This window comes from Dendropsophus ebraccatus, chromosome 12, assembly GCF_027789765.1.
Source record: "Dendropsophus ebraccatus isolate aDenEbr1 chromosome 12, aDenEbr1.pat, whole genome shotgun sequence".
NCBI classification, from domain to species: domain Eukaryota; kingdom Metazoa; phylum Chordata; class Amphibia; order Anura; family Hylidae; genus Dendropsophus; species Dendropsophus ebraccatus.
This window is the reverse complement of record NC_091465.1, coordinates 57877781-57890036: the sequence shown is the minus strand read 5'-3', so window position 1 is coordinate 57890036 and position 12256 is coordinate 57877781. Positions and strand designations below refer to the sequence as shown.

Genomic DNA, 12256 nt, shown 5'->3' with positions numbered 1-12256 from the left:
CCTACAGGATGCGCAGCAGATTTGATGATGCAAATCAGCAGCAGATTTGATATCAATGTAACTAAATAACTGAACACAGTATCAAATCTGCATCATCAAATCCACTGCGGATCATGTATGTGTGAAGTCCACGCAACCTATAGGAATATTTCCCTCACCTACTTTCTGCTTGCCCCTTTGTGAATTATAAACCCTTGTTGACAAGAGTCCTCTTACCTTCTCTTCTGTACCAGTCTGTAATTTACTTAGTTCATGTTTATTGTACTTTTTTTCCCGCTGAGTATATACTTTTTATCATCTTGTAGCCATTGTATGTCCTGATTCTAACAGTTTTTACTATCTTGCTATGCCCCCTAGTTCCTGAGATTTTACTATGTGGTTGGCTTTCCTCGGTTTTCACTGAAATGATAGACAGTCAAGCAAACCTATATAACAGGAATTGTGGGGCGTACCAAAAAAACAGAATTACATACGGTAATGATGTTTCCGTAAGCCCATGACAGCACCCCTGGAGAGGACGTCCCACCGCAGGACAGGAAACCTGTGAAGATAAAAGTCTGACACTCCTCTCCACACCTCAGTTCTCAAAGAGTATTCCAGCGGAAAAACATTTTTCAGTTACTAAAATATAAATAATTTAAACAATTGCCAATTAATACTAATCATAATAGTAATAAGGGTGGGTATACCAGAGGGGTGCTGTCATGGGCTTACAGAAACATTACCGTAAGTAATTCTGGTTTTACCCAGACGCCCTATGACAGCACCCCTGGAGGAAAAACTAGAAATTTAATTAGGGAGGGACTACCGCAGAAGGAACTTTCCTACCAAAGGACAGATCGGAAAGAGGGTTTAGCTGAAGTCTATAATGACGAGGAGGTTGCCATAGCCCTTGTAGAGTGAGCTGAGAAGTAAGAAGGTGGCTCCTTACTCTGAGAAGTGTATGCTAGAGTAATAAGCTTGCTTAATCCAGCTACTAATGGTTGGTCTAGAGGCCATCTTCCCTTTATTAATTCCTGAAAACTGGACTAACAGGTTCTCTGATTTTCTAAAATTCTCTGTGGTTTGTATTTAGTGAGGCATTTCTAACATCTAAATTATAAAAGATTCTCTCCATATCATTGGAAGGATTGTTACAAAAGGTAGGAAGGACTATCGTCTGATTCTTGTGGAACTCCGATACTACTTTGGGAAGGAAGGAAGGAAGGGTTTTCATGATTACTCTATCATCTAGGATCTGAGTGTGAGGGGGAAAGGCTGAGAGGGCCTGTATCTCACTAACCCTTCTAGCTGTGGTGATAGCAAGAAGAAAGGAGAGTTTGAGGGATAGAATATTTATAGGCAGGGAGTCTAGAGGCTCAAAGGGAGATTTTGTAAGAGCTTCCAAGACTAAATTTAAGTCCCATAGTGGGACAGTTATCCTGGAAGGAGGATTCAACCTTACCGCCCCTGTGATGAACCTTTTGATTAGCAAGTTGTCAGCTAATTTTGCATTTAGAAAGGTACTAAGAGCAGATATCTGTACCTTGAGGGTACTGGGCCTTAAATTCTTTTCTAGGCCTGCTTGAAGGAAGCTAAGGATAAGAGGGATGTTTGGTTCTCCTAATGGATCTTGTCTGCCTTGTGTAAACCTTAGAAAGGCTCTCTATGTTCTTAGGTATATTGAAGAGGTTACTTCTTTTCACGAGGCCAGCATGGTGTTAATTACTGAATCTGACAGCCCCCTACCTCTCAGAATTAGCCGCTCAGCATCCATGCAAGTGTAAGTGCGGTGATATTGGATGAACTACTGGTCCCTGGGTTAAGAGGTCGTTGATTTTCGGCAGAATCCACGGCTGGTCTACTGAGTTCTCAGGAGTGTGAACCACTGACGTTTTGGCAAAAAGGGAGCTATCAAGATCATTCTGGCCTTGTCCTGGAGTATCTTTTTCAGTAACCTGGGAACTAGATTGATTGGAGGTAAGGCGTATCCCATCTACTTGCTCCAATCTTGAGCAAATGCATCTATTGCTGTTGGATTCTCTGTTGGGTCTAGAGAGCAAAATCTTCTTAGTTTTTTGTTTTTTCTTGAGGCAAACCAGTCTATCATTGGAGAACCGAACCTTTTTACCACCTTGTAAAATATTGTTTGATTGAGGGACCATTCTGTCTGACTGACCCTGGTCCTGCTGAGAAAGTCTGCTTGTTTGTTTAGACTGCCCTTCAGGTGGACTGCTGATATGGACTGTAGGTTGTTCTCTGCAAATAGAAAGATCTGCTGGGAGAGATGGAGGAGATCCTGGCTGCGAGTGCCCCAGTTTGTTGATATAAGCCACTGTTGAGGGGAAAGGTCCCGCAAGGCCTTGAAGACAGCATACAGTTCTTTGTAATTCGAGGACTGGTGTCAGATGTTGAGGCCACCTGCCCTGGACAAAGGTCTGATCTGTATGAGCTCCCCACCCCCAGGGGCTGGCATCTGTTGTGACTCTTATTATCTGTGAAGGGTTCCAATCTACTCCTTTTTCTAGGTTCTGAGGGACTAGCCACCAATGCAGACTTACCCTTGCCGTGGAGCTTAACGGAAATTTCCTGTTGAGAGACTGCTGGTGACCATCCCAGTTCTCTAGAATGTCTCTTTGTAGAAGTCTTGTCCTGTATTGAGCCCACCTCACTGACTGTATGCATGACGTGAGGAGACCCAGAACCAACATTGCTTCTCTTAGTGTAGGTGTCTGAGTAAGGAATAAATCCCAAGTTCTCTGTCTGATCAGATCCTGCTTTGTGGAAGGAAGAAGACATTTGCAGAGATGAGTCGAGAAGAGTTCCAAGAAACACACATTGCTTTGAGGGTAGTAAATTCGATTTTTTTCAGGTTTATATGTTCCACCCTAACCTCTGAATTATCTTGGAAACTAGTGTGATGTGGTGATGAAGTCTTTCTACTGAGTCCAACACTAGGAGGAAGTCGTCCAGATATGGTACAAATATTATGTCCTGCTTCCTGATGAAGGATGCCATATCTGCTATTTTTGTGAATGCTCTTGGTGCTTGTGAGACCCCAAAGGGAAGGGCTCTGTACTGGAGGTGAACCCATTTGTCTACTAGCCAAACAGCCACTCTCAGAAATTTTTGATTGGAATTGTGAATAGGCACATGATAGTAGGCATCCTCCAGATCTATGGAAGCCATCACACAGTCCTGGAATAGAAGGTTTATTGTGGACTTTAAGGTCTTGTTTTTGTATTGTAGAAACTTGTTTAGTCCCTTGAGATTTATAATTACCCTGAATGACCCGTTTAGTTTCTTGACTAGGAAGAGAGGTGAATAGAAACCCTTCTTTTGTTGGTCTAGGGGAACTTGGACTAATACTTGCTTTTGTATTAAGGAGAGAACTTCTGTTTCTATAATTTTTTGTTTCTCTAGGTCTGTAAATCTTCTGGTGGGGAGAAATCTGTCTCTGGGAAAACTCCTGAATTCCAGGATAAGTCCCATGGAAATAGAACTTAAAACCTAAGGGCTGGGGAAGATATCCCCCCAGGCCCCCGAAAAATGAGACAGACGACCCCCCATCAGGAGAACGTCATTGTTGGGAAGATTTTGGTTTGTTGTCTTTAGAGTTAAAGATGTATCCTTTTCCCTTCCCTGGTACTTTTCCCTTCTCTTCCCTATTGTCTTGAGTATTACAAAAGGGCTTTTTGTATTGCTTTTTCTGTCTAAAGTTTTCCTGTTGCTTTGGCTGAGCGGGGAAACCTTTTTTCCTATCAGAGGCTTTCTCTAATAGAGAGTCTACAACAGGCCCGAAAAAAAGATTGCCATTACATGGAATGCCACAAGGTTTTCCCCCAGCAGTAATATCCCCTTTCCATGTCTTGAGCCATAATGCTCTTCTAGCAGAGTTCGAAAGTGCAGCCGCCTTTGCTAATTTAATACTATCCGCAGAGGCATCTGAAAGAAAATCAGCGGCTTTAGCTTGGACAGGGATATCCGCCAGGACCTTCTGACAAGAAGGGTCGTCATTAATCTGAGTCTTTAACTTTGCAAGCCACACCCTTAGAGATCTTGCTACACAGGTAGAAGCTATACTTGTCCTAAGGATACCCGTAGCTGCCTCCCATGTTCTCTTATTATAGTACTCAGATTTTCTATCCATAGGGTCTGATAAAGTACCTATGCCATCAAAGGGAAGGCTATTTTTCTTTGCCAATTTTGCTACTGGTGCATCGATGGCCGGGGAGCTTCATCCCATATGGGACTCTTCAGAGGCTTTCCATCCGCCGGACAGGAAACCTGAACTGAGGTGTGGAGAGGAGTGTCAGACTTTTATCTTCACAGGTTTCCTGTCATGCGGTGGGAGGTCCTCTCCAGGGGTGCTGTCATAGGGCGTCTGGGTAAAAAGAAAAACATCGAAAGGCACCTAAAAGCTACAAGGTGGTATAAAGGAAACCCAATGTTTTTGGACTGACCACAGGCCCTCATTAAACATAGTGCTATAAAATAAACTGAGCGTGTACACATTAAAGACAAACTGCACTGAAATTTAACCAGACAAAAAAAATTTATTTTAAAAATAATTTTCTCCCCAACAACTTGTACAGAAAAACAAAACTGAAAATAAAAGAAAAGCTCTTTAGTCAACAGAAGAAAGTCATTAAATAAATAAGTTGTACTTTTTTTCTTTTTAGTATAATCTACAATCGTTAAAAGAACACAGGCATAAAATACAAACATATCAGGATGAGGGAATTCACGGGGGCCCTCATATGCAAGAATATTTACCTTGGGGTCTTGATTAAATGATCAAGACAGTGCTATAAAAAAAAATAAAAAAAAAAAAAAAGAGAGAGAGAGAGAGAGATAGGCATCGGCTGGGTCCACACATTGTGGTTGAATCTGCGCTGACACACAAGTCAACCTGATTTTCAAAACTGAAGTGGCTAAAAGCCGTGACTTCTACTGGCCACAAGGTATTACGGGTTAAACCGCCATTTAAATGAAAGGCCATTAACAACCAAAGTGCTTCTAGCTGCAGTCAGAAAACCTGTGAAACCAGCTTTATGGTCATAAAACATTCAAGCTTGTAACACTGTTAACACCCGGAGCATGAAACTGCATTGTGTGCTGGAAATGATCAGAGCGTGTTGGTCTTTTCTGGACGCTAGCAGCTGCCAAGTTACCTCTAATACTCTAGCGTTGTATTATAAGGACATAATATGGCAACTGCACAAAACCATCACTGACTGGGGCATAGAGGAGTTCATGGAGGAGAAAATTTTATCTATCTCCAATAGGTCAAACATGGTTGTATGCAACAAATGCCTTTACTGTGAATGGTCATTAGAAGACTGACAGCTCTGCTGAGTTAATCTAATATACAAGTAACCGTATACATACTGCCTTAGGCTGCCCACAGATAAGGGTATTACATGTGCGCTCTAGTGTCTGTGATATTACACACCCATGTTTGGAACTGTGCTCGGCTCAGTTCAGGACTAACATCCATAATACAGACACCAAAAATCCCATGAAATATGCTCGTCTGTGATGATCAATACACTGCACTAAACACAGATCTGCTACTGGATAAGGGGTTATTCATGCTTGCAAAAACACCGCTGCTTTCTTCCAGAAAAAGCGTATTTTTTGTCCTCAGTGTCAATGTGGTTTTATTGAAGTAATACCACGCACAGCCTGGGGAAAGGGGCAGTGCTGTTTTTGCAAGAAAGTAGCTGTGTTTTTTTCTAATCCTGGTTAGTCCCTTTAAAGGTCCTATTACACAGGCCTTAAATTGGCCACACATCTCCCAGTGTAAGGGTGGGTTTACACTACGGAATCCACGTGGATATGTTTCGGCAGATTCAGTCCCCTGTACCCGCTCGCAGCGGAGTGCATCTTCTTCCGTGCCATAGACACCATTCTATGAATGAATACGGAATCTGCCGGAACTTATCCGTGCGGATTACGTAGTGTGAACTCACCCTTTTACGGGAATATGTGTGGCCAATAGCTGCTTAAAGCAAACTGTTGCATAAACTCTAAAATCTAGCGATTGTTCATACAACCCTGGCCACACAAATATAGAGCCATGTAATAGGCTCAGCAGACAAGCGCCGATCAACAAGGTGTAATACAGCTCTTTGTAATACAGCTTTTAAAAAAGGACAAAAAAAAAAAAAAGTGTGATGCATATGCCGCAAACGCTACATAGTTCCTTTGTTTTATACAAGACTGCAAATAAATGTGTCACCAGTGATAGCAGATAACATTGTGATCTCAAATGCCAACATGTGCAAGGTATGCAAATGTAACAGGACCAAAAACCCCACAGCATGAGGTAAGTACAGATATAGAACATGTTACTGTGGAATTATACACACCCTAGGGTTAACACGTATTAACAAATGAATTCTGTTACAGGTCACAGGATTTTATCACAAACCAAAAAATTTAAGGGGAAAATAAAGAAATAAAAGTAAGATGGTAACAGACATGTAAAGGAAGGAGGAGGATGAGACCACACTGCTAAATGCAAAAAAAAAAAAAAAAAGCTAAAGCTGGCCTCAAAGTTGCATCCAGATAAAATGTTGTGCAGGGATAAGGAAATCCATTAACTATACCATTACCAGCCAGGCTGACAATCTGCTATAACCGTATCCCTCTAAATCTTATGGTGGGTCGCCCTATTAGGACCAAGGTCCAAAGAAATGTCATGACAATTGTCAAATAGACGTGTTAAAACACTTTGAAGCTATGTTTACACACCATCAAAATGTTGTCCGTTTTTATTGGGTGGATGTCATTTAAAATCAAACAGATGTTATCTTATTGGCAGTTAGATTATAATAACTGCAGTTTTTTTGTGATTAAATGACAGTCACCCCCAAAAAACGGACAGCATTTTGACGGTGTGTAAACATAGCCTAAAGTTGGCTCCAACACGCTTTAAGACACCTTCACTTTAGGCATGTTATACTAATTTCTCCATTGCCTTTTTGGTTAAATCCCAGGGTGTGAAGAATAAAGTGTTAGTTTTACCTTTCTCACTTCTCTGGATTCCAATTCAACTTTATCTTGGGAAAAAAAAGCAAGGGAAAAACAATGTGGACGTGAAAAGGTCAGTCTAGACCAGTAAAGTGGTTATTGATAGGAAATTACTCTACATCACTGGCACATCTGGATATACAAAGAAGGCAAGTAAAGTATAAATTCCATCATTTTTATAATTCCATAAGTATATAAAAACTGCAAGTGGAGCTCCTCAGGGAACTATATCACTATTTAGAGTAAAACCCAATTGAGCAGTTAAGAATGAATACAATAGATATATCTGTACGTACCTTTTACATACATGTGTGTGTATATATATATATATACACACACACATTTTACATACACATAAATATACTGTATATGTTACATATGTATACAGAGAATTACAGAGTCACAAAACCATCGGTATACTTGGTAATGTATTTTTAGTTAGCTCACTGAATCATGAAGGCTGAGGAGCACAGGTGATGCTGTATCATTACCCCAGATTTCCTTCCTCCCTGCACAAGATCTTTCTCCTTTGTAACTAAGCATTCCCCCTAATCACCCTGAGTTATGCGGCATTAGTTCACCCCTTAAGTTGGGAGTAGTAGAACCCAACTTCTGGAATGCATTATTGCCTTCAGTCACAGGATTCAATAATATAATTAAAAAAAAAAAAAAAAACACAACAAAAATACACAGCAGGTAACAGATACCTTGGGCTAAGAAATATGAGACATGATCAGTAAATGCCAACCATTTTAAAGGGCCATCATCAGGATTTTTATTCCAAGGCAACGTGATTTCAGTGAGTGAGGTCCCCCATTCTGCATCTATACAAGATAGATGTGAAGTATATTAAATAACACTGAATTGTTAAAAACAGGAAAAAAAGAAAAAAAAAAGTTGGCAAAAAAGTCAGGTTTGCCTATTCTCATCTTGAGAGCCGTACGCAAAACACAAAATCATAGGCCAATAGTGACCGACCGGCAGTTAAATTAGAAAGGGTTAAAGGGTGGAGAAGGTGGGTTCAGTGTATCCATGATAATCACCTGAGCCAATCAGAGCTTCCCATATCTGTATTGTCAGAAAGGTTTTTTTTCAGATGATAAAAAGGAAAAATCGGGGAAACTGAGCTTTGTAGAACAGTGTGTTCTGATTGGTTAGGAATCACCTGATTTGTAATGCTTATCAGTGGGCAGGCTTGTGCCCGTACCCTGTATGTTTCCAGTTAGGGGCAGAGTACAGACAACTTCCATTTATCCATGTACCCACAGTTACCCCCCACTGGTCCCATAGCTGCTCCCTGCTGACCATGAGCTTAAGGATCAGAGGTGCTCTTTACTCTTCTCATGACACTGTGTGGGAGTATTCATGGATCCAACTGCTATGTAGCCACATGAGGAGGAGAGGGAATGGCTACAAATTCACGAAGGATATTTCGAGCCATTTCAATGTTGTTATGAGCAATGAGCAAGGCTTTATTCACATCCTGTTGAGAATAGCCCTGGTTTAACAAACTTTCAATCTCACTGGAGAGCGGAGCAGGCCCTACATCACCAGCAGGGGGAGGGCGGCGCTCAGAGTTCATCCTCCTTGGGAAGGGTTTTGGTGGACGTTCTGGAACAGCCGAAGACTCAAAGGCCCCTGTAAACATAATAAAGCCATGTTTCATGTTATCCCAGAGCAATATAGTCACAATATTTAACAAGCCATTTTAATTTGAATTTTGTGCAGAATTCATAGAAGCCAATCAAGACAATGTTATCTGTTCAAGTGCCCCTGTAGTTTGCAAAAACGTATGCGTCAGACGCTGTTGAAGACAAGCTCCACAGATTTAGAATAGAGCAAATGCCGTGCAGTGAGACAGAAAAGGCAGCAAGATCAATAGGGGTCTGAAACCCAGATCCTGACATGTCAAAAGGTGTTTGCAAATTACAGGGACACTTTAAGCTTAAATGCAAACTGCATTAAAGGGGTTATCCAGTGTTAGAAAAACATGGCCACTTTCTTCCAAAGACATGACTCGTCTCCATTTTGGGTGGGATTTTACAACTACGTTCCATTAAAGTGTATAGAGCTTAACTGCAAACTACACCTGAACAGGGGACGAGTGTTGCCATCTCTTGAAGAAATGGAAGAAAAAATTTTTCTAACGCTGGATGGCGTTCACATAACAATACTAACATACTAACTAACTTTGGCCTAATCCCACATATACTGTGAAAGAGCAGAAGGGCCGCTGTTCTTTCATTCAGAAAAAAAAAATGCCAAGGATAGACTATAAACATTAAAAGGGGTTGTCCAGTGGAAATCAACTGGTGTCAGAAAGTTATATAGATTTGTAATTTACTTCTATTAAACAATCTCAAGTCTTCCCATACTTAGCTGCTGTATGTCGTGCAGGAAATGTTCTATTTTTAGTCTGACTCAGTGCTCTCTGCAGACATCTCTGTCCGAGAAATGAACTGTCCAGAGCAGGAGAGGGTTTCTATGGGGATTAATAGAAAACCGAGACAAAGTTCCTGTGTCGATCAGAGATGTCAGCAGAGAGCACTGTGTCAGACTAAAAATAAAACATTTCCTGCATGAAATACAGTTGCTGAGAAGTATGGGAAGACTTGAGATTTTTTTTTAATAGAAGTAAATTACAAATCTATATAACTTTCTGATACCAGTTGATCTGAAAGAAAAAATATTTTGGCTGGACAACCCCTTTTAAGCCACTGCTGATCAGCTGTGTGGCAGAGAAGCATGAGGATGTAAACCATAAACAAAGCGGGATTACTGTAGCTTCACACTACGGAATCCGCATGGATATATTCCGGCAGATTCCGTTGCTCACACCTGTTTGCGGTGGTGCGCCTATGTGTCTGTGCCTTAGACACCATTCTATGGCCGGGCCTATTCCGCTGTCTGCCGTAAGAATAGAAATGTCTGTTCTTTTGAATGGAGTATGAGCCACGGAATCCGCCGGAATTTATCAGCGCAGATTCCGTAGTGTGAACCTACCCTAATGAAGGCTCAGGTGTAACACAGAACACAGCCACAACACAATGTATGGAGCTGTGGTTCTGGCTTTGTTCACAGTGTATATTCAGCCAGAGCTGAGCAGAGGTGTCAGGGGTCTGAACCCTACCAATGAGATATTGATAGCTTTTTCAAGGGATGGACCGTCAGTCACTATGGTCATTTTACCAGGAATTCTTCAACGTCAATATAAGAATTCCGTCTAACAGGGCTCTGTGAAAAAAAGGTTTTTACTTTAACTCTTTCAACTCAAAACTGAACTGTGGCAGACCAGTCGCAACTGCCCATGTGAAGCAATACATGAGAACTCTCATAGTAATGTTTACAAGTGAAACAATAGGTCATCCATGTAAAGCATACCTGTATTAGGTAACTTCTCAGGATAACTGGTTGTGTGTACTTGAGGAATAATAATGTGCTGTAGTGCTCTTTATAAAGAAAAATATTTAAAATCCCTTTCTAAATCTTGTTAAAAGGTTTCCTTTACCTGCTCCAGGGTCTCTGCCAATGGTAATGGGGCTAAAGGCAGGTGCGGCATTAGAGATATCAGAAAGTGTCCGACGGGCTGAAACTATTGGCAAGGGGGGCTTTGGGATATCATAGCCATCATCGTCATCATCATCATCCTCTGGACCATTGCTGGACATTGCAGAGCACTGTTCTGCATTCAGAAGAAAAAACAAATCCCAGTATAAAACATGATACCAAATCTCACATCAGTCATTACCTCAAACAGTTATGGAAGTCACATTTTCTATATAATTAGGTGACAAATATACTAACAACTTTTAAACACTAACTTTTAAACACACACACACATACATACATACATACATACATACATACATACATATATATATATTTATATATATACTCATCCCCATGTCCTAACATGCTTGCATGCCTCCTCCTGCAAACCATGTTACACAGACATGGCTAAGCAGACGGTGATTTATGTGAGACTATCCAGTTCAGAAGGCTTCACAGGAATACATAACGTGTGTGAAGGTAACATGGTCTGACCACAAATGCCTTAAGGCATGAAGCAGGGAGGTAACATATGACTGAGAACAGACTGAACACGACCTGTTTGCTGGCTGTAGCCTTGGAGCTGCATCAAGATTGGTTGCAACACAGCAGGCTATTTCTAACCAAGGTCTGTTTTTGCTTAGTTACTTAGGCCCACGTCACACGGCCGAGAACGTTACCTGGATTTCTTATCAGGTAATCTAGGTAAATTTCTGGACCCATAAGGTTGTATTGGGCATAGATACCCTACAGGACATTTGTCTGGAATTCCATCATGGATGCCCTATAGAATCATATGAGAGCATCCAATATTCCAGACAGCAACAGATGTACATTCAGAATTAGAAATGCATTGCATGATGGCAACCCAGGCACGCTCCTAACCGATATTGTTCACACCTATACCGTGTCATGCTTGTTGCCAGAGTTAAATATAAATGCATGTGTTCACCTAAAAGGTCCAGAGATATGCAGATGACTCATTGACCTCAGACCTATTATTCTGGGGCTGACCAAGCTGTTATAAGTTGTAATAATCTGATATAAAAACTGACAGCTGCATTTAAATGCTGTTATAAAGTGCCACTAGTGCTTTAGTGGCGGTGATCAGGCTTCCCTTGATGTGATCTGGGAAGCCCGATTACATTACCTGTCTGGGACTCCGCATCGCAATGAAGCGGATCCTGGCTTGCAGATCGATTGCTTTGGGCTCCAGCAGCCCTTAGAATTGATGTACAGAAATATGGATTCCATGTAGTAGATATACTACATGGAATCCTATGGAAGATCATTAAAGTGTACAATGTTGCCCCCTAGTGGGGCTAAGTTAATGTAGTTGAAATAAATAAATAAAAAAAGTCTTAATATAAAGCCCCTCCCCATATAAAATTTTTTAAAGACCCACTTTTCCCATTTTATGCATGCATAATAGCCTAAATTTAAATCACCACATTCCTGATCATGGTTTTAATTTTTTTAAAAGCTGACAAAAATAGTAAAAGTTATACAAATTACATATGATTGTAATCGTACCGACTTGAGAAACAAACTTTTCAGTTTTGTCACAGGGTGAACCGCGTAACCCCCCACAATAAAAAATATAAAAAAAATAACGCTTTATTTTTAATTTCACCACGCATATATATATTTTTTCTGGTTTGACAGCATATTTTGCAAAGTACAATCAGTG

At 40.8% G+C, this 12256-nt stretch overlaps 1 protein-coding gene across 1 annotated transcript in view; it reads right to left on the bottom strand.

The window, feature by feature from the left end:
* Window positions 1-4527: 4527 nt before the first annotated feature.
* The window catches only part of CBL (Cbl proto-oncogene), a 42293-nt gene continuing 34564 nt past the window's right edge, over window positions 4528-12256 (bottom strand). Inside the window, exons 15-16 of the mRNA XM_069947545.1 lie at window positions 10526-10699; window positions 4528-8655 (exon numbers count right to left, since the gene is read on the bottom strand). Coding sequence (XP_069803646.1) covers window positions 8396-8655; window positions 10526-10699 — 434 coding nt within the window. The 3' untranslated portion in view covers window positions 4528-8395. The remainder of the gene's footprint in view (window positions 8656-10525; window positions 10700-12256) is intronic.